Source organism: Thermobia domestica, chromosome 16 (genome assembly GCF_964235325.1).
Source record: "Thermobia domestica chromosome 16, izTheDome1.hap1.1, whole genome shotgun sequence".
NCBI classification, from domain to species: Eukaryota; Metazoa; Arthropoda; class Insecta; order Zygentoma; family Lepismatidae; genus Thermobia; species Thermobia domestica.
The window spans coordinates 103,710,335-103,734,481 of NC_137469.1; the positions used below are offsets into that span (position 1 = coordinate 103,710,335).

A 24,147-nucleotide genomic window follows, 5' to 3' on the forward strand; every position below is an offset into this window, starting at 1 on the left:
TACAAATTTACGCACAAGAAATATGGGAACAGTGCATAAAAAATTGAAGCTGGTGCTACGAGCGTTAATATCATACCCAAGGTAAGTAAATGATTTCTATTATGGGATGTGGGCTAGTAGTTCTTTTCTTGGGCTAGTAAAATTTTGTTGCTTATTTGAATCCCTGGTTTAACTTCCATTTTTCGTTACTCTAGTGGTTCAAAAATGAAATGAAATCTGAGAGTTTTAAGTCCCACGTTTATGCCGTGTACGATACAGGAAACTGTGATGAGAAATGAATGAAATGGTAAGATGGAGAAAGTTGGAGGAAACGAGAGAACCCGAGAAAACCCACGCATACGGTGTTTGTCCACCACAAGGTTCCCTTAGCTTGAGGAGATCGAACCACGGACTCCACCTACCAGAGATGAACGCTCAACCCTGAGCCACCGCGGCCCCTCCAATGGTTCAAGTGGATACCTAAACTAAAAGTACCTAATTGCGTCTAAAATGGATCCGCCTACAAAATATGCGTTAACAACTATAGACTATTTTTAAAAAATCAGTCAACGCCTTACGAAATTACAAGTGAACATACACATCGTGTTAACAGTTATCATCTGTTTAGAAGTTTAATCGCCTATAATTCTAAAGAGTGTCATCAGATCATAATAAATTTTATATGCAGTTAGTGAGCAAATATACTCTCTGAAACTTAACAAAAAAAAAAAAAAAAAAAAAATCGGTACACCTCTGTTGAAGCTATAAGTGAACATGCGGACAGAAGTCAGTTATTTACGTTATTAACACAATCAGCAGTTGAGAAGTTTCATGATCTAGCCCCGAAGATCAACAGATCTTAATGAAACTTATACGAAACCACTGTGAAAGCATACTTTTTCAAACAAAATGTAAATCAATAAAATTAGTGCACCTATGTCGAACCACCGTAAGATCATAACTTTTCCAACAAACTATAAATCAACAAAATTAGTGCACCTATGCGTGGCCATACAATCATGGTATTAACACTGTCAGCCGTTGAGGAATTTCATGATCTAGCCCGTCATGAAATTTACATGGAACCACCGAAGAAGTATATTCTTTCATACAAAAGCAAGTATTATTAGAACTGGCGCAACTATGTTGAAATTATAAGTAAACATACACATATTAAAGTCGGTTCATTACAGTTTTCATACTGCACACGTTCAAGTGTTTTATGGTCTATCTCCGAAGATTATCATTACATCCAGATGAAATTTCCACGAAAGCACCAGAAATGTAGAATCTTTAAAATAACACAGAATTATCAACGTCGGTAGATCCATATCTTAATTATATGTAAACACACCCACAGAATATACACACGGGTTGAACCGAGAACCTTTTAAGTTTGTTAACTCACAATTAGCGTGACGGTTCTTGTTTCTTTCCCAGGCCATTTGAGGTGGATAATACAGTGTCCGTGGTTTCGTTGGCTATTTCTTTTCTCCCACATTTCCATTCTACAAATTTTTCCATCATTATTCATTTGCCTTAATCATAATCTCTCTTAGTCTCAAGAGCATAATCGTGGGGCGTTAAACTGAAAGATTTCATTTTATGTTTTTCAAACTTCAAGACACTCCCGCCGGGAAACGAACCGTGGATACTGTAAGCCAAAATCGCAAGCCCGCTGGACACTAGAACGGGGAAGGGCTTAAACGTGGAACATCGAACTGAAGATTTTCATTTCATTTTTCTTTCCAAGAGTTATGATGGTTGATGGTACAAAAATTTTAAGCCTCTAACAAAATTGACCAAACAATTAAAATATTATTCATATAACCTTTCTCTTATTACTTCAATAATTAATCAAAATCGTAATTCTAACAAATATTAGTTCAATCGATATTATAAGTTAGGTAAGAAGTAATCAAATAACTTAAAAGACCCATTTTAACAAGAATAAACTCTTTTATTGATCCCTCAATTCAATGGAATAATACATAGGCTACGAAAATACATTTAAATTATTAACTACAAGAAATCTAGATGCTTATCATTGATTAAAGTTTTAAAGTTTTCCAACCTGACGTTTCCCTTAGACTGAAGGCCATAGCCGTAAAAAACTCGAACATACAAACTAAATCTATCTCTAATAAAATAAAGCCTTCAAACTTAAAAATTTGAAACAGAGTTGTAGAAACTGCTATTGGCCAAATGCACAATGGAAGAGTCAATTTAATATAATTTGACTTCTAATATTCATATCTATTTACAACAGTTTAGTAATTTAATTATGCACTTTTTTAGTCTCAAAATTATCATTAAGAAAGATTTTTTTTTAATTAATGGTAGACAAAATCAAATTCAACATTTCGATAAAATTTAAATGTTTCATTAGTTCCTAAACTGAACAAAACTTCCTCGGACTAGAGATCACAAAGGTCTACGGTTGTACACTCATGTCCAAAATTATTGTCGCATGTCTATAAATATGTTGTAGGAATATAATTTGATAATGAATTCGCCTGGTATTTCTTATACCCGGTCATGTTAGTATGTATATAATCGGCAAATGCATGTATATGGCAAACTGCATGTCAAAATAGCAGGAAATAAGAATAATAAAACGGAAATAAAACTTTCTTGTCCATTTAGCAACATTTTGTTTTACTCATTCTAATTTTCGTATTTATAATTCTTTTCCTATGAAATTTACTACAAATGTACATTTCCCGATTATACGCATAGTATCAGTATTAAAAGTACCTTGCAAAATCATTATCAAATTATATTCTTACAAGAACACAGTTATAGATATGCGACAATCATTTTGGACATGAGTGTACATACTGACAAATTGGATATATATCAAAAGGATAATTTGCTACAAAAGAACTTATAAATTATAATTTCCTTCGAAGACTATTTTATCCATATTTCATAATCAATATGTCTTTAACACGATGACAATAAGATGTTCATTTATTTGCCTTCCATATATAAGTCCATTGAAGTGGTTTGTTAAGGAACAAACATTATTTTTTAAAAAAGAAATTGGATGAGAAAACGTGGTAAAAATGTATTCATTATTATCTAACAGCGCCGCCAATTTCTGTATAACTTTGGGATGAGGCCGTTCCGGCGAGTGTGTTCCATTGTCATATATCCAAGCAAAGATCCAAGGAAATATATCAAGATTCTGGAGATACAAGATCACTTTGGGAAGGGGCATTGACCTCCCCAAAATCGGTGTCAATGTTACCTATATTCATAAATCTGTTCCGTTACCGTTAGCAACTCTAGTAATCATATGCCGTAAAGAGCCGAAAGACCCCCACCCCTCGAGCAACAATAAACAAAAAAAAAAAAAAAGAAAGAAAGAAAGAAATGAAATGAAATCTGAGTTTTACGTCCCACGGTTATCCCGTGTGGGCTAAAGGAGACGGCGATTATGAGAAATAAATGAAATGGTGGAATGAAGAAAGTAGAAGGAAAATCCCAGGAAAACTCATGCATACGGTGTTTGTCCACTACTAAGTCCACTTGGCGCGAGCAAGGATTGAACCAGGGACAACACTAAAACTAATACTGAAAATAATACACGTATTTAGCTACGGATCCAGTCAAGTCTTCTGCCAGGTCGAGCCTGAACTTCCAGTACAATCCAGAAGAAAACCAATTAATGTACTCTTTTGACATTCCAGTTTTACTGCTCCTGGATCCAATCATGATTTGTTGTTTTTATAATTCGAATCCTAAATTCTTCACATTACTGCATCCCAATAGTGTGATGACAGAAAATAAAAATTCTTGACTTATTTTGTCCTCATTTTCTACATTCATACATACGGTAGTCACAAATATAAAAAAGTTAACAAAAAAAGAAAACAGGAAAGAAGCATTGCACCTGCTACGAGAAGTATCCTAAGTGGCATTGAACTACAGAAACCAATAACCCGAAATGTAAATGGATTTCATATATCACTTGCTCCATAATTCAGCAGTTTTTTTTCTTTCTTTTTTTTTTTTTTAAGAAATGGAGTGGGAACTGACTTATCTCAGTAAACCAGAAAACGTGACTCACTAGAGGCTGAATTATACAAGATATAGTATACAGTCGCAAATCCAAGAAGATTTGCTACTTTCAGCTGTACAAATTACATTAGATGAAATGGTACTTTATTATATATTACAACGGACAAAAATCATACATGGGAATGTTCTTTATTATTATTATTATGAATTATCGTTCTTTGCACCGATACACTAAATTAATTCGGTTGATTACAATTTTACGTCCCTATATGAAACGGGGCCTTTTGCTTTTAAAGGTTTATCGAAATCACTATTTAGGTTTATTATATTCACGGTGAGCATCCGCACTAAGGATTGAACTCGGGATCAAGTGCTCAGAAAGCACACGCATTAACCATTTAGCTACATGAAAGGGCACACTGATCAACGCTGGAGGTGAACAACCTGAATTTCATGTTGAATATGTTTCATTTATTACATTATATCATTTAAAATTAAATCAGAAATTCAAAATGAATATACCAAACCAAACATGTTGATTGATACATGTTGCATTAAGGAAATCAGCACGAGTTTCCGGATGAGTCAAAGTCAAAAACCATTCCTGTAAAATTTAGAAGAGACCAAACAAGGAATGAAACTGCCTTTAGTGGTAATGGGACCTCAGTCATTATTTCAGATCCGCAGTATTGAATCAAATGCCATCTTCTTAAATGGGAAAGGAACATGTAATATTTCAAGTATCTAGGCTTTTGTACTCAGAAATATACTGGTGTAAGTTGTTTACAAATCACTTTTTTTTTAATGTACATTATGAGTTACAGTTAAGAAAAGTTGTACCATACTAACATCGCACTTACCAGTGTTCTCTTTTGTGTCTGGGTATGCAGTGAAACAACATGGCAATAAGAACTGCTGAATACAAAGATATCTTTTATTGTGGCGAACAAAGTAATTTTTTGTACAAGGGAAGTAGCAGTGGACATCAACTACAGACACTCAGGGCAATTATCTATAGTGTTGTAACGAAGATCATACGGAAGTTCCGGACAACTGACAATGTGGACGCTCCGATAAAATAAATAAATAAAAGTTGACTCCGAGACACCCATATTGGTCTTGATAGCGCTACTGGTATATCACAAAAAGAAGCACTTATTGGTTGCTGTGGCATCAGTCAACGCTCAATTATTCGTATCCTGTCCAACGGATATGACATCCATATGAGCTTAAAATGCTTTACCATCTAAGCTAGGCTTATCCTAATAGCCAAGCTCAGTTTTGAGAGTGAATCCTCCAGAACAGGATCCCACATTCGTGTTTTGGAGATGGTGGAGTCAATCATCATAACACACGATATTGATGTGACACCAATTCACACTGGACGCATCCAGGAAAGATGCAAAACGGATTGAAAAACTTGGCATGGCGCTGTATCTGTACTCCCGGCTTACTGACAATGCCTATCTGTATCCTGTAGGACATCCTTCTCACTTCTCAATGAAGTTATGATTTTCCCTGCATTCTTCCAAGGCAATATACCTCCGTATTATGCTGTCAATGCGCATGCTTCTTGATGAACTGTTTTCTGGGTACTGGATCAGACAGCCTGATCCAGTTTAACGGCCACTCCAGTCTCCTGTCCTTAAACTCTTGCTTATCGAGATATGCTAAGAGTAAGAGATGCAAATCCTGCAGCACTGATACGACGTCTGACATATCACTAGATATACTATTCCGGGTTGAAAGGAAGTAAAAGGATCATCTGGCTGTGTGTCGATAATGCCCGACATCATATTGAAGCACGCTTTAGGATTACTCGTAGTATGACAAGAGCCAATATATCGCGTAATACGTAGTTTTTTTACACAATTAAATGGATTTGAATTCACCCGACAGTGATTTTTTTGAGTAAATATTCTATACATTTCATACATCATACGATTCCTTCCTAATTTTCTTTTTTTTAAAGGCGTTGGATTAAGTATGGCAAATCCAAGAAGGAGGTGGTTCTCCTACAATGGTCTCATCAGCACTATGTGTGGTTAAATTCCCCTTTCTAGACTTTCCTCCATTTTATGAGTGTCGTTTCAGATTTATTACTCCTTCTGCTTATATGGACTATAGCACCCTTTCTCAATTCAGAATTCTTCTACCCTGATATTCCGCTACAGAAATTTCGTATGACTCTTTGAAGAAATTTTAGTCTTAACTGATAAACTGAATCCCAACTTCAGACTTCTTGCATAAAATAAACCTACACTCGAAATGGTAGCAACGCATTCGATTGATTCCTCACGTTGTGCCTCACTCTGTAATAATAATAATAATAATAATAATAATAATAATAATAATAATAATAATAATAATAATAATAATAATAATAATAATAATCTTTATTTTAGTGCCACGAACAACTTTTGTCAAAAATACAGCACGTGGTATCAGAGCATTATATTGCGATGGAATACTACTACTACTACTAAGAAAACAATAAAAGTGCTAATATTATATATATATATATATATATATATATATATATATATATATATATATATATATATATATATTGTAAGTTTAAGAACGAGTACGGCTAGTTTTATATGTTTATTGTACTTAAACCGTAAGGTGTGTAACTTGTAAGAATGATCGCGGTTGTATAATACCGTGTCATCTTTTACTAACCTATTGATTGTATTCAGAATTCTGATTAGGTTTTATCTTTTTTCTCCATCTCTAGGTCATATTGTCGCGTCTCAACTCATTTTGCAACGAACGAATGCCCTGTTTCAATATATAGCGATGGCTATCGCAATAACTTATTCAGTTGTTATTTTAAAGGAAATCGCAAACGTGATCGGTTTTTGTAGAAAACTCTCGCAAACTTCATACACACTTAGGTTTTCCTTTCCTCTTGAGATAACGGTTGATGCTTCATTTGTCAATATGTGATTTTGAAGGAAGACAAGAAAAATATATTGATGACAAAGAAAAAATAATAAATTAGCAACATACGTGTATAGTTTTCACCACACGTGTTTTGTTGTCATGTTGCGCAATGGGAAGCGAATTTGGTTTCAAGTCAGTGAAGTCACAGTGTTTTTGTCGAAGGCCAATCATGTATGCGCATTCTGAGCGTTTCAATGGAGGTTACACAATTTGTTTACGTCGATTAGATTATTCTTTTTTTTTTTTTTCATTAAATGCAGTATGCGTGTGTGCAGAAACACGAGACATCGTATATTTAAAAAAATAATGAAGTAAAAAAAGTTTGTAGCAGACAAAAAATTTGGGAGTATAAGCAGAACAAACAAACACTGAGCCATGTAGTGTTGTAAGATGAATGCTAAGCCACAAAAATCACCAGTTTGGTTTATATACCGGGTGTTTCAGATGAATCGCCCAGTGCTTATAAATAGTTGGAGATACAAACAGTTGGAGATAAAAGAATGAAACAAAAAGTGAGGTAGGACAATGTCAGAGGGCACAACGAATAGACTGCTCAACCTGCCCTACAGGGCCCCCTATCTTGGAACCCGGGGGTCACCCGAAATTTTTAAATGTAAGGTATTTAATTCAATACATCATTGAAAATATTATGGAAAAAGAGAAAACTTATGTAGAAAAAGTGTTCGTGTGTCATCGATTACGAAACTCTTGTAAACCAGAGGGTCGCGATGGCTCACTGGTAGAGCGTTCACCTATGGTGCATGAGGTCCCTGGTTCGATTCTAGCTCGCTCCAAGTGAACCTTGTAGTAGCCAAACACCGTGTGCGTGGGTTTCCTCGGGGTTCTTCCGTTTCCTCCCACGTTCTTCATTCCACCATTTCATTCATATTTCTCATCACCACCGTCTCCTTTCGCCTATCTGTGGGACGTAAAACTCAAGAATTTCATTTCATTTCTTGTAAAGTCAGATAAAATCTCAGTTATGGCAGGAGTTTTATACAAGTGATGATCTCCATGATCTTTTCGATGGTATATCAAACTATGTTCCTTACTACGTAAAATTTTCGGGTAACCTAGAGCCCATATTATAGGGAACCTTCTGTGCAAGCAGAGCGATCCATTTAATATACCTTCCTAAATCCCCCCCCCTTTTTTTTAAACGTGTACTTGCCAACTCAGCAGTTTATAATTAATAAGCACTGCAGTTTGTAACTGAAACACCCGATATACTGTATAATAATAATAATAATAATAATAATAATAATAATAATAATTATATATATATATATATATATATATATATATATATATATATATATATATATATATATATATATATATATATATATATATATAGAGAGAGAGAGAGAGAGAGAGAGAGAGAGAGCGATTCTTAATGTAAGCGATCGAAAAATAACATGGAATAAGGCTCAAAGACATAGGAAAACACTACTAGCAATAATTTCACATATTTATAATTTCAAAATGAGGAAAAAATACTTCTGTTGGTATAGTGTGAACACAGAACATTCAAAGGTATATTGTGGTATTACAGTAGCTGTTAGTTCTTTCTTTCGGTATACAACAATGACTTCCGGAAGATGTCCGGCAATGGTGCAAGAATTTCAAGGAAATATGTACAGTTTAAATTTATGTGGCATGGAGTTTCCTCACATTCTGAAAATAAATAACCGCGTTTAACTAGATGATTTTTTTTTCCAGGCGGATGTAGTGCGCACAAATGGTTAATCCATAACTATTTCTTCTTCTGCAAATACAAAAGAAAGTCGAGCAATATAGGTGAATTGGCAACAACGCTTCTCCAAAATGCCCACGAAAACTTACAAAATATTTTGCGACATCACAACGACACCCGCAATCATTTCTTTTAAGCAGTCACGTATTACGTAAATTTTAAAACGATATCAAGAAAAACACTCATGAAATATGTATAATCAACACAAATTTAATTAAAATCGCTCAACAAATAATGACGTTATCCAAAAGTCCCACAGAAGGATTTACAAGTCATTCAGACACAAAACATTAGTCACTCTTCCAAATTTATAAATTTCAATAACCCACCTGAACATGGCCGCCCGCAATCCGTGGCAAGGAAGAATAGTTGCCCCCTCCCGAAATTTTTCGAAGAGTGTTCAGTTATTGTAAATACATGTCAAGACATACTAATTTGCTTACTCATATATTTATATTAAAAATACTATAGCCCTAGTACTATAATTTATTTACTGCAGTTAATAAGGATATGCGAAAATAATAGTTTTATATTCTATATTATGTGTACATGTGCATCAAAGTATGTGTGTTTTCGCAACTGTGCTTTACAACGATATCGTTTATGTATATTTAGTTTTAGGGCAAGGATAATAGTCCGGTACCTTATGATAACAAATGTTGTGGCCAGACTTGTTTAAACTTGTTTTCTTTATGCTGTTAAAAACATAATAAATGAGGAAGTCATAGCTAATGGAAGTGTCTCTTTTTTTTTTTTTTTAATTTAAAGGAACAAAAATAGTTTAATTTATTGAAATAATTATCGTAGTAAGTTTTGGTGGTTATTCAAGTAATTTTAAATGAACTGGAACCGCAATATTTAATTGTGTATGTGTGTGTTACAGCTTCTGTGTCGGTTTTTAACCACTAGCACCCTCTCCTCGGAATTGGCCATTTTTCCTCCTTAGAAACAAATCCAAGAGTTCCTACACCTGAAGATAAGCTCAGAAAACTTTTACACGTAACATAGTAAAATAATGTCAAACATAGTTGTACAAACACTCATTCAAGGAAGACATAGTCCAAATTGATCCTTTCTTGAATTTGTCTACGAATGGTAAACTGTCATAGTTTTCTGTTAATGGCTCTTGGAATGTATGTGATACAGAGTGATTACTGATACTTCTACGTCTTAAAACAGCGTCACCAAAGGATAATAACACTTCTGAAAAAAGAAAAACTGATTTCTCAGGCCATAATCAGCAGCATAGCACAGAAGTAGGCAGAGAGAGAGAGAAATTTGCTTCACAATTACCAAAGAAGTTAAAGAAATCAGCAAAGGGAAGAAAATATTTAAGGCGGCACGAATATACAGGAAGCAAGAAGGTAGAGATAAATAAAAACAAGAAAAGCATCACAGTGAACGAGAACAACGAAGAAGAATAGAAGAAGAGTAGGAGAATACTAAATTGCAATAGATGAGGAAGGAAAGAAGAACGTGAAAGTTTATTTTCTTTTTTAACTTAAGCTACAAAAAGAGAAACGACAATTTTGGAGTTACAGACGAAAAGAAGTAGTCGCTTTAAGAGAAGCGACGAAAAACTTTTATCAGTATTACATCACTTAAGAGTAAAAAGGTAAGAACAAATAGTATGAGCAAGTTGATCTTTATCCGAGTTAAGACTTTTAGCTGTATACTTAAAAAGCAGGTACTCTTCGAAAGTACTAAATGTGTCAAATGTTGCCCCCATTTGAAAAATAGATAATTTTCCAGTACCTTTTCTGTTGTCTTTTCAGATCTTTGTTCCCTTAATCCAGCCTCTAATCCCCTTTTGTCTTTTTTACTGGTACTTTTTAGTTTTATTCCAATGATTTTAAATCAATATTGTAAATCATTTATACAGGGTTTGTATGATAAGTAATGAGACCAGGTCTGGAAACATTGTTTTATTGATCTGATCTGTACAGGGACTTAAAAGCTTTCGAAGTACTCTCCTCTTGCGTCGATGCACTTCTGCAATCGATGTTTCCACGCTGCAAACGCCCCCTGGAAGTCAGCAGCCGGCATGTCCTTTAGAAATGTGGTCACTGCTGCTTGGATGGCTGTGACGTCTGCAAAACGGGTTCCTTTCAAGCGTGGCTTCAGCTTCGGGAAGAGGAAGAAGTCGGCCGGGCTCACATCTGGGCTGTAGGGTGGTTGTGGAAGGACTTCCACCCCAATCCGGGTCAAAAAGGAGGTCACTAAGAAGGCGGTGTGGGCAGGGGCATTGTCGTGATGCAACTTCCACCGGCTAGCGATCGCCGGTCTTTTCCGCTTGACGCTCCTGTGCAGTCTCTCAAGGACTTGTTTGTAGAAGGCGGCGTTGACGGCTTGTCCTTGGGGTACAAACTCCTTGTGGACCACCCCCACATTGTCAAAAAAAACAATCAACATTGTTTTCACCTTTGACTTCGACATTCTGGCCTTCTTGGGGCGCGGGGACGCAGGAGTGTGCCACTCCGCGCTTTGACGTTTCGTTTCAGGGTCGTACTGGAACACCCACGACTCGTCACCTGTTATGACGTCATCTTCAAAGTTAGGGTCACTGTTCATGAGGTTCAACAGTTCCTGACAACAATCAACACGTCGTTGCTTTTGTTCGTCAGTCAACACTCGCGGCACCAGTTTCGCACAGATTTTTCTCATTCCCAATTGTTCCGTCACAATCTTGTGCACTGTTGTGTGGTTCATATCGAGTTCATCAGCAATCAATCTCAACGATAATCGACGGTCTGAGTTCAGGAGATCCTTCACTTTTGCCACAGTTTCGTCCGTAGTCACTGTTGTCGGGCGTCCAGCCCTCTCCAGATCCTCAACGCTTTCCCGGCCGTTCCGGAACGCACTGTGCCAACGAAACACCTGGGCTTTGGATAGGGCTTCCTCTTTGTAGGCCTCCGTGATGAGAGAAAGCGTCTGAGTAGCCGTTTTCCCCAGGCGAACGCAAAATTTGATCGCATAACGCTGTTCGATGGAACCCTCCATGTTTGTTGATTTTCCGCCGTGACAAGAATGTTCACAAGGGCTTTGTCCAAGGCTTGTCCGCGCTCCACTAAGGCTCGGAGCCAACTGACGCGCGGTGCGTTGCTTTGCTCGGACCCCCCCCCCCTACATCCTCCATCACCGACAAACCCGCTCCAGCGACACGCGCGCCGCGGCGCGGCGAGTCTCATTACTTATCATACAGACCTTGTATATTGAAAAAAGTTGCTTACATTTATTATGATCTTTTCAATGATGTACCAGATAGTGTATCTTGTAATTTTAAATTTTCAGATGACTTCCAGAGTTCTATGATAATAGGAGACTTTGTGCGGCAAGCACAACGCTCCACTTAATGTGTTTTTGACATTTCCTAATTTTTTTGTTTCATCCTTTTATATACATCTGATTGTGATTTATTAGACCTGGACGTTTCATACGAAATTCCCTGTAGAAATGCAGTCTACTAAATACATAGTCAACATATATTATCTATATATTATATTGTATATCTATAGTGTATATAGGGGACTCGGTGGTAGGGTGCGTGCGGTCCCTGGTTCGATCCCCGGACAAGTTAGTTTGTGGTGGACAACATCGTGCCCGTGGGTTTTCTCGAGGTATTCCCGTTTCCTCCCATATTCTCATTCCACCAATTCTTCCATTATCATTCACTTGCCTCAGTCATTAGTCTCCCTAAGATTAAAGGGCATAATTGTGGGACATTAAACTGAAAGATTTCATTTTATGTATAATGTATGTAAATATAATTTATATCTAAGTTATATATGGTAAGTATTCTGTATAATGTGTTACGTTAGAAGTGTACGTAGTTGCTAGTAACCTTTAAACTACTGGTCTGGTGCAAATGAAATGTCCGTTTCAACATCTAATGGAAAATTGACCTCAGCAACATAATACAGGAATGGACTAGGGACACACATCTAGTGCCAAACTCTGTATACATTCAGCAAACAACCTGGAATTCTCTATAATCATAAGGCAATGCGATGTTTAATAAGGTCATATGAAAGTTCATTATGGTGAGGTGGCTCAGTGTGATAGAGCGCTCACTTCTAGCGTACTGGGTTCCTGGTTTGATCGTTTGGTTTTGATCCTAGCTCCCACCAAGTAGGCTATGTATTGGACAAACACTATGAGTGGACTTTTTATATAAGGAATGTGTGCCTACAAGACAGGCAGTTCATGCCTCGTTTTACCTTGAGGTATTGAAGTGGTTACTGCAACGTATCGCAAGTGCGAGGCCCGATTATCTGGGTGATGTTCAGTAGCGACTGCTCCATGATAATACCTCAAGTCACAAGATAGTGACTATGCAAGATTTTTTGTCCCAAAGGGGATCTGTATTGTCCCACTCTCCCTATTCACCAGATCCGGCACCGTCCGATGATTTTTTTTTTTAATTTCCCAAACTCAAGTCTGCTCTCGAAGGTTCGTACTTTTATGACGTAACGGTCATCAAGAAAATCTTTGTCGTAGCCCTCAACAGCATTCCACAAAAGAAATTTCAGTAATCCTTCTATGCACTGACGACTAGGGCGCAACGACGTATGGATACAGGAGGTATTTTGAGTGATCCAAGGAAAGAAACTTTCTGTGTTCACACACTTTCTTTCTACAGTCCCAGACTCGATTTCAAATTGCCTCACTGTGTACCTAAACCTCCTCAGTTTTTCACGTATGGAAAATTACATTTGAACAATCTAATCTATTACTTTGTTTCTATTTAACAGAAACCATTAATGCCTCCTGACTTGTTACCTCCAGAAAGTATCTTTAAAAAGTAATAAAAATTTTGTTCATGCTACTTTGTAGATTTATGTTGGTGACATTTTAATTTGGTTCACGTTAAAAGAATATATCGGAAGCAATTTTTCTATTTATGCCTTTGAGTAACATTTTGGTTTCTGTCACAGACAGTGCTCGAGTAACGCTCATTTTCCTGAAAGAATAAAATTCTAGCTTTTATTTTATTTTACTAACTTATTATTCTGCAGAATCCACTCAACAATGGTTTCTGACAAAATTGAGAACTTTATACACATACGTATCTAAATAACTGCACTGTGGTCGCATTAAGCTACATTGTTTAGAACAGATCCCCAGAATAGATATATTTAATAATGTTATATAGGGTGTTTCCAAGGTACGATCTTATTAGGAATACTGAAATGTTGCAGATTTAAAATACACATACGTAGTTGCTATAAAACGTAGTTTTATTCCGTCATTTGTTTCATGTAGAAAGGTTGGAATAAATGAAAAATTCTGTCTTTAGCAGGATGTGTCAAATCTAATATGACTCATTTTATTATGTTAGTGTATTGCCAGCCAAAGCGTGGAGAAATGTGTTAGTTAATAGCTGATTTTAAAATAGAAATTTTCTGTACTCACCCATCACAATAACGAAAGATACTCTGTTCCTCCTTGCATGGTCGCCTGTTTACAGATGAACTGTGAAAAGAAAATAAAGAAATCAGAGAACCAATATATACATTTCACCTCTATACAGAATAAAACGTTAATATACATACAGAGTAATTCTTAAGTCAGTGAAGGTATATTGTAGGATGATACGTTTGGTTGAAAGACAAAAAAGAAGTAACAGGTAAGATGATCAAGGATGTTTACAAAAGTATTCATTATATCCGTGAAAAATAGCATGAATCTTTGAATCAAGGCTAAAATGGTACGTGACTAAATTGAGTCCAAGACACGGTTACTAAGACGCGAGTACTAAAAGATCCTATCTACGCTAACATTGAAGAAAGCTCGTACCTACACTTAAAAATATATTTGACCATTAAATATTTTTATTTAAAAATATAGAGTTCTCAATATCCTTTTATATCACTGAACTCATAAAATGGATTACAAGAAAATTTAGGTATGTATGCAGCACTGTTGCAAGCATTTCGTGGTCATTTTCTTCTAGTACTTGCTATAGAACATCTTTCCATCCTATCTTGTATTTCATTAACTAATACACTTGGAAGACGCTTCACTTCATATTGTTTATTACATCTTGTCGTTCAAGTATCATCCTATGAAATTTAAAAACTCTTAAGAACTACTCCTACACTAGAGACGCAAAGAACAGGCTTTCGGGGGTGGGTTATCTTTTTGAAAAAGATTTTTACGGTTTTCTTTCAAGTACCATATTTTGTTTTCATGTTGAGGATTCTGCAACTAGATAGTGAATTTAAAATATTCAGTATTTGCAAAACGTATGTTCAGTTCGAGACTGGCTGTCTTGATTGGATTTCTAGTTGGCATTACACTGATTGCCATCAAGTATAAATTATACAACCCAGCATATCATAAGCGCCTTTTTGGTTGCCTAACCACTATCAAATGCCTGAAAGTTACACATTTTACTATACGCATTTTATGATTTGCTTAAAATTTAAACTGGGAAGCAAAACAAAAGTACAATAAAGTGAAAAAATAATGCAAGGTTATTTTATTATAAAATTTCGCTTACATCTCGTCCTGCATTCAGGAAACATCTTATTGTGAGCTTCAGATACTTTATTACAACCTACTGAGTTCAGTTTACAAAATTTAGGCCATAAATAGTCATCTTCGTCATGACGTTAGCTTAACACGGTAGTAAAAGTGTATAATATGGTTATTCCACGTATGCTCCTACATAAAATGTTTCTTTAGCACCGAAAATAGGTTATTAACTGAGGTTACAGTTTATGAATGAATTGTAAATAATAGTTTTGAACATTTTTCTGAAACTTTTTTTTTAAAAAAACATTACTGTGGTAGCTCTTCGAAAAGTTTGTTGGACATAGAAAAGCCACTGCGTCCACCGAATTACCGATTTTCTTTCCTTCCTATTTTTTTCCTCTTTAAAATACATTTAAATGCATTTTTTAAATCAGGACAAGAAAGGTGAAATGTAGTTATTTCTGCACTAAAATTGAAATTGTTTTAAAAAGTCTAAAATTTGCCAAACAACAAAGTAGAAAAAAAATTAAACAGTTTTTTTTTTTGTGTGTCTTTTCACCTATATACAAACAGAGCAAGACTTGGTTGATGGTAGATTTATCATCCCGATTTAACACCAAGGCAATGAAAATGAAATTAAGTATTTCAGTTCAACGTCTCAAGATTGTGTCCGTTAGGCTGAGAGAGACGGAAGATTAAGACAAATGAATAATGATGGAAGAATTGGTGGAATGAGAATGTGAGAGAAAATTGGAATACCCGAGAAAACCCAAGGACACAATGTTGTCCACTACAAACTTATTTCACCGAAGATCGAACCGGGGACCCCATGCACCAAAGGTAAGTGGCCTACCACCGAGTCACTGTGCCCCGACCAAGGCAATGAGATAATATTTAACGTGAGATCCGTACCACCACTCGAAAGCATTCCCCCGATTTAACTTGGGAAGACGCACATAAAAATACATGCGCTTGCCATTTGGCTATTATTTTACGAGAGGTTTTATTAGCTTCATGGCTACGGTGACCCTCAAATAATGTGTGATGAACTAATACTATTTAGTCTTTAGTCTTAATATTTATAATATATTGGCCACTGGAGATGCTATGTACACAGGGTGTAGCTCGCTAACTCTGCCAATATGCTTATGTTTAGAGATTTTTTTTTTTTTTTTTTTTTTTTTGCTTATTTCAGTGTCAGCTCCCGATGTTTGTTACATTAAGTTAAACCCTGTATGTTTTGAGTTTCATTATGTGGATCGCTCAACTTATAGGGATAGACAATTCTTTGCTCTAGAATGACGTATTTCGATCTCAATTTTGGATTTGTTTTAAGAAACTACAGTTCAGAACATTATAGGTCATAGTAAACTTCAAACACTGCTGTGCAACACAAACTTAATTTTCCTGAAATATATCTATTCGCTACAAAAGTACAGTGAATTGAAGTTAGGGAAAAGTCTTCAGAAATTTTAAAATTTGACGTTTTTCTAAAAAAAAATTACAACAAAAAGCAAACTATTGGAATTCATAGAACATAAGAAGTGTTGTAAGTTGTGAGAACATATATTTATTTCAGCCAATAAATACAACACAATATCATTAAGCCAAGACATACAATATTCATATTGCACTTCTGAAATAGAGATAGGTCTTCAATTCTTACTTTCTTTTCATAATATACACTCCGTGCTCTAAGTTGATACCCTAATAATAAACGGTAAACATCACAGTCTGTGTCACGCTAAAGATCATTTCGCTAATAAACATTTACGCTAAAGATGTCGCTACCTGAGCTATCGCTTGCCTGTATAATGAAGTCTTTAAATTACATAAATATGAAACATGAAGTTTGGAGTTTGCGGGAGGTTGGTGGACACACTAAAAATGAATAAATTTGTTAAATGTAGACAAAACTAAGTGTGTAGTGAGCCTAAGACTCGGGGAAAAACTAGTGTTTTTCTAAAATGTAATATTATGTTTTGTTTCCCATTATTTGATCTTGAAAAATGCAAAATTGAGCGACTGAGAATAGCTTTTAAGAAGATAGTGTAGGTTGATAAAACTAGCTAATTACAAACAGGAAGTATACCGGTATACGTGGTAGGCTATTCTCTCTTTACGTACAAAGTAAAAACAAGTCTCAAGCACAAAAGCTTGTATTTCCATGAAGAAATGTTTACATTAAATCCTTTGTTGTTAAAAGAGCTTCTTACGCAGTTCTAACATTTGCAATATAGTAACTTTAGACTCAAGCCTTTGATTTCCGGTCCGAACGAAGAACGGAAGGTGGAGGAGAGTTTAATACCACTTCAGAGGAAGAGAAAATAAAATAACTCTTAGAAAACACGTGATTACACTATAAAACTGCAACCATTTGAAAAAATAACGAATAGTAATAGCAATAAAAAATACACAAAAATTGAATGAAACGTAAGCAATGATGCTGAACAAAGATAACATTGCTGTTAAGTTGTCGCCATAGTAACCGAAGCTTGAGTATTGAGTTCGCTTTTAAAAGGAAAGTACAAACAAACTCTGTACAGTAGCATCATTGGATTCATTCATATCAATTTACGTGAAGTGCTGTGGGAATAATTTGTTAATGTACTATACCCAGGGCCGTAACTTGTGGGGGCCAGGGGGCAACTTTCCACAAGTTCGAGGGGATCCCATTTTAAGACAAACTTTTCTTACTCCATATACGATACGAACTTGAAATCATAAATGATGGATCAAACAGGTTTACTACATTACATAAACAAAACAGCACACGAAAGGTTAAAAAAAATCGTGGGCCCATTTCGATATATATTAAGGGTCCTAGAAATAATATTTATCCGTACGGCTTTGAGATTTGTCAATATTGTTCTCTTAATTAATTTGTCATGTATGGAACGGCCCCAGGGGAATAACTAACGGCCTCGCAGGCTCCGGGGGGGCCTTAAAGAGTAGGAGAAAGTTGGAAAGAGGGAATTAGGAAAAACCTTCTAAGGTGGGGGGAAATACGCGTATTACTGCTTGTCCCCCTCCCCCCACAAAAAATCTAAGTTACGGCGCTGACTAGACCCTATAGTATTACTATTCTCATTCCAAAAAGAGCGAAAAGAAAAATCAAGATTAGTTCCGAGATTTCGGAGGGAGGAAGGAGGTAGTCTCATATAACATGATTTCTTTTACAGACACTTTTCTTGCACCCCGTAGGAAATAATGTCAACATTTTTGTGCATTCCTTATTCTTGATAATTGAAATACGTAGAAATATAACTATTTCCACCTTAACAACAAGCGCACAGCATACTGTAGCCTCAAAATTTTTCTCTCAACTGCGATGAATGGGTTTGAATTAATTCCCTCGCAACAGTTTTTTTTTTTTTTTTAAATCAGTGGTGAAATTACAGTTGTATCTAGTGATGAGCAAATGCAAGACCAAGACCGGGGTGGTCTTGGTCTTGGTCTTGCACTGGAACACTTGGTCTTGGTCTTGCTTGCAACAGTCTTGCAAGTCTTGCGTTTAAGGAATCTTATGCTTTTCATAGGTAAATTTTACTCTGGATATAAGGGACAATAAATTCTACAATGCTCGAATAGTAATGGAAATACAATGTATATTTCTAAATGTAACATAGCTCACCTTCATGTAAGTATGATGATAGTATACAAGATAGGTGATGACCTTTATTTTTTTAATGGGTGCCCACGCTTCACTACTTACAAGATAAATCACGACGTTTCGTATTTTAAAAAAAAATTTTTAACAGATCCAAAACTCCACAGGTTCCCAAACTGGGGAGGATACCCCTGAGACACATGAAAGAAAATCAAGACGACACAGATTATTGAAATACCATGAATTGCAAAATTATTTTTACACTCTAAAGGCGTCAGATTTTTCTTTTCAACTACGATTAACTAATCCTTGTATTAAACAACCTTCCAATTAAATATTGAGGTTTTGTTTTACTGAATCCAATATGTACTCTATGGGGCAGAAACATGAACATTACGCAAAAGCGATGAAAAAATTGCAGACTTTCGAAACGTGAGCATGAAGAAAAAAAAAGGAGAGAATTAGCTGTGTTGAACGGAAAACGAATGAGAAGGTGTTAGAAATATTAGCAGTAGGGGAAAAAAGAAGAATTTTAGATATTGATAAGAGGAGGAAGAGTGACGGTTGGGATATTGGCAGAGGAGGACGTGCTAAAGGGTATGGTGGAAGGAAAGAGGGGAGGAAGCGAAGAAGACTAGCTGAAGAAAGGTACTAAAAACAGAAAATTGCTACGTCAAGACGAAGAGACTAGCTGAGGACAATCGTACATCGAAGTTTCTCAGTTGCAGCAAGTAACTTGCCAATAATGGTAGAATAGCTATGATGATGATGATGATGATAATATGTTTAGCAATAGTGACCAAAAAAGAGAGAGGAAATTAAAATAATAATTATTATAATCAAAACTTTTAATATTTTAGAATAATTTGAGTGAAAACTAAAAACAACTCAACCGTCTATGTCTTTCCTGTAAACTCTAAATACTTTTGACCTATATTAGAAATACAAAATAACGCATCAAACACCAAGTTATTTGAAATAACTGTACAAAATCAGTCTCACTTGTGAATATGATTACCAGCATCAATTACCTACTTCGTTGAGTTATTATTATTATTATTATTATTATTATTATTATTATTAAATAATATATTTCGTTAGTCAGTCACTTTTACTATTACTAAAGCGCTCTCTGATATCGGTAATCTTCGATGATTTTTATATTTCTCTCCCCTTCTCCTCCCCAAGTTGCGGGACTGAATTTGAATTTAAATGGCATCAGAATGTCACTGTTTATCTTAGAGACCTCGAAAACTATGGATTTGTCACTAACATCGATCATTTTTAATAAATGTATAGATCTCCCCCATGTTGCAAGGCACGGCATTGGAAGTGTCAGTGTTCATCTCAATGACCTCGAAAACCATGGATTCAACATTGATAATGGTCATTTTTGATAATTTTCATATATTTCCTTCCTCCCCCTCCCGCAAGTTACGGGGCTGAATTTGGATTTTAACCGCATCGGAAGTGTCACTGTTTTTCTCAGCGACCTCCAAAACTATTGATTTCACTCTAGTATCGGTCATTTTCGATCATTTTTAAATCTCTCTCCCCTCCCCTAAGCTGCACCGTCAAAGTGATATGACAGAAACCATCTTAGGTCCGAACCTCATCTATGTTGAAACTGTGGTCGAGATTGGTTGTTTGGTTCAAGAGTTAAGTTTTATTTATTTTTATATATGCCTTCCCGTCTACTCCTCCCCGCCTAGGTTCTACTATCAAAGTGAAACATATTATATATATATATATATATATATATATATATATATATATATATATATATATATATATATATAAACTTTCCAGTCCCGTATCTCATACATGTCTAAAATTTTATTAAGATCGGTCGGGTGGTTCAAGAGTTATTAAGTCACAAACTTAGTCACTTATTTTTATTTGTATTGATTTTTGTATATCTCCACTTCCTCCTCATCCCCTACGTTGCTCCGTCAAAGTGAACTGACAAATAACATTCCAGGCTTGAAACTTATCGATGTTAAAAATTTGATCGAGACTGGTCGTTTGGTTCAAGAGTTATTAAGTTTTTTATAATTATTTTACAACTCCCCCTCCCCTAAGTTTTATCGTCAAAGTGAAATGATGAAAACACTCCCAGGCCCAAGCCTCATCTATGTTGAAAATTTGATCGAGATCGAGCGAGTGGTTCAAGAGATTAGGAGTCACAACATAATCACTTTCAATTTTATAATATAGTAGATTTACTGTTGTAGTATAATGTTGTATCGCTCAATCCTCGATGTGCTGTATACCTAAGGAGGCTGAAAGTTATATTGATAAATAATTATTCAGCATATAAGCATCCGCCAATGAAATCAAACTTGCCGTCACATGCACTAAGTTTTTGTCAATGTAATGAAAATGTTATTTCGGTAATAATTTTATGAGCACACATTAAAAATTTCCCACGGATGCTTGTGTCTCGGAGCCAAGGCCATACCCATATAGTCGGCACCTATGGTGTACGGAATTACCGATGTTCAAGACTACATTTATAACTATTCTATCAGGCCTTGTTTCCATTTTGTACTAAAACACATTAATACACTGAGCAAGGCTATGCGATAATATGTAACAAAACACACAATCGCGTAACAGTTTCGACACAATAACTGTGTCTTCATCAGACTTCCAGAGAAGGAGTGAAAGTCTGATGAAGAGACAGTTATTGTGTCGAAACTGTTACGTAATTGTGTGTTTTGTTACATATTATCACATAGCCTTGCTCAGTGTATTGTTGTGTTTTACTACATTCATCTTCAGTTTTGGAAGAATAACACCACTAATATGCTTTGAAATGAAATGTATCTAGTTTAACGTCCCACGTCTATGCACCAAGGCTAAGGGAGACGGTGATGATGAGAAATGACTGAAGAGGTGGAATGAAGAAAGTAGGAGGGAACGGAAAACTCCGAGAAAACCCACGCACACGGTGTTTGTCCACCAAAATAGCTCACATGCCGCAAGATGACACCTGTGTGGCTTGAAAACGAGCAATATCTACAGAAAATGCGAACAATTAATTCAGAAAACGACATACTGTAGCTATATGCTACAGGGGCGGATCGACTCTCACGGATTGTATAAACTACTGGGAACACATTCACTCCAGGGCATTTTTACTGAGGCCAAGAATTTCAAGTAAAAGATGTAATGATTTTCCTCCTTCTTTTTTACATTCTATAAAAAAATTCAAGTAGTACCAGTACTTGTGCTAGACTCTTGGTCTTGGTCTTGCTGGTATGGTTTTGGTCTTGAATCGAGATTCCTGGTCTTGGTCTTGCATGCAAGACTCTTGCAAAAACTACAAGACCAAGACTCTTGCGCTCATCACTAGTTGTATCCTAAAGAAAGTTTTTGAAAATTCACAGAAACTCTTAAAACAAATCAGAGGTTTACGCAGACAACACGTAACCTTTTCTTTCTTTCTTTCTCTTTCTCTCTCTCTTTTTCTTTCTCTCTCTCTCTCTCTCTCTCTCTCTCTCTCTCTCTCTCTCTCGTTCACACCCGTTAGAAAATGTACAAAAATTCTATGATCGGTAAGTACTTTCAATATTCTAAATAAGCAAAACGATAAAAATCAACGAAAGTAACCAGGTGCTGTATACTTATTCATAATAAATGACACTCGTTTACAACAAATGCTCTAGTTTATTTATATATGAAACCAACTTTCTGTTCTTCTGGTAGCAAACTTTTATTATATTTTTTTTCATTTTTATTTGTCTATAATTTTTTTTGAAGTCTAGTATATCGTTTACCATCTTCTTTCTCTGTTGATATTATAACCAGTGCACTGAAACTATTCTCAATTATGACATGCTTTTATTTTCGTTTACAATACTTAATGCGATAAAAAATATCTTTCATTTCTAAAATGAGCATTGGAATAGTTACTACAATTTTTAGAAACTTTGTTGTGCACCGATAGGTTCTTAAACCCACAAAATATCTTTCTACGAATTCACCATTAACTTTCACAACAGTTCACTCACTAGATTCGCAACTCGATACGTCTGTTGTCAGATACATGGGCGGCATTTCGAGGGGGCAATTGCCCCCCACTTTTTGAAGCGACCTCTGAAGTATATATGTAGTTTCATTTATAAATGTAAAGTTTTTGTATATTACTGGTTCATAGAAAAACAGGTACCATGTAGCATTTACCATTGCGTGAGTACGTATGGGTTATTTGTCTTCCCGTGGAGTTAAGAAAGCTATAGGAACTGCGTTGTAATTACCATGGAAAATGGCCCAAAAATTAACCTATTGGAGCGCAACAATTCCAGCATACTTTCATTCCTTCTTACAAGGTCTTGATATGTTAGTTAGCCGCTTTGAAACCAATTGAGAGAACATTTCGAAAGAAAAAATTACAAGCTATCCTTTAATTGCACAAAAATCGACAGTCTCTCTAAAATGTCATTATTCATTACTATGATTAATATTATCCTTTCCATTTATTTGTTTTTCAAATTTGTTATTAAATAATCTAATCACACAATTTTGCAAACAGAATTTTAAGATGTCCATGAGCAAGGAACCAAATCTGTTGTTACACCTTCCTTGTTTAAGAGTACAAAGGGCTAGTATCTACTTGTGCAGCTCTTATCAGTTTACTTAATAAAATATGAAATACGATATACGGTATTTTAACTGAAAAAGTAGTATCCTGTTAGTCATACAACTTTTCGTCAAAGTGTAAGAAACAACCAGAAAACGTAACATTGATATACAAATATTCAGATCATGTCTTGCCCCCCACTTTTAACGTCCAATCGCCGCCACTGGTCAGATATGCTGCTTTTTCCATTTTCTCTGCGATAGGTTACGCCTCTTCTCTAAACTCAACTCTCACATTTTTAAATTTCAGTAAATAATTTAAAAGACAAAAAGAATATTAAAAAAATGTCGGAAGTAAGTAAGGTGGTATCTACAAAACGCTATTACATTAACTAATACTCTTTTTCAAACCTTCTCTTATTGGCAGAAATTTGGGTGCGCAGTTTATCACGTCATAATATTGTTGAGTATCTAAATTTATACACTATACGGACGGTGTTGAAAATAATTATTAGTTCTTATAATAACGTTCTGTAGACACCATTTGACTTATTTGTTACATTTAAAAAAAAAAATCATTGTCTAACTTATTCCTATTTATTTTTTAAGTGGGAACAGGATTAACAGTCTACATGAAACATGCAATGCAGCGAATTTTACAAAAGTTCAAGAGTTGCTTTAATTATTGGCACTTTGTCCATGTGTTCTTGCACTGCTTTGTGAGTGTGATGTCTGTGTTCAACAAAATGACATAGCTTCCTGCTTG

The 24,147-nt window shown here is 35.5% G+C and overlaps 1 protein-coding gene across 2 annotated transcripts in view; it reads right to left on the bottom strand.

Moving 5' to 3' along the window:
- cwo (transcription factor cwo) overlaps positions 1–24,147 on the bottom strand; it is a 193,494-nt gene that overhangs the window by 75,596 nt on the left and 93,751 nt on the right. For both annotated transcript variants that reach the window (XM_081742866.1, XM_081742865.1), the window contains exon 2: positions 14,123–14,182. In XM_081742866.1, coding sequence (XP_081598992.1) covers positions 14,123–14,182 — 60 coding nt within the window. The remainder of the gene's footprint in view (positions 1–14,122; positions 14,183–24,147) is intronic.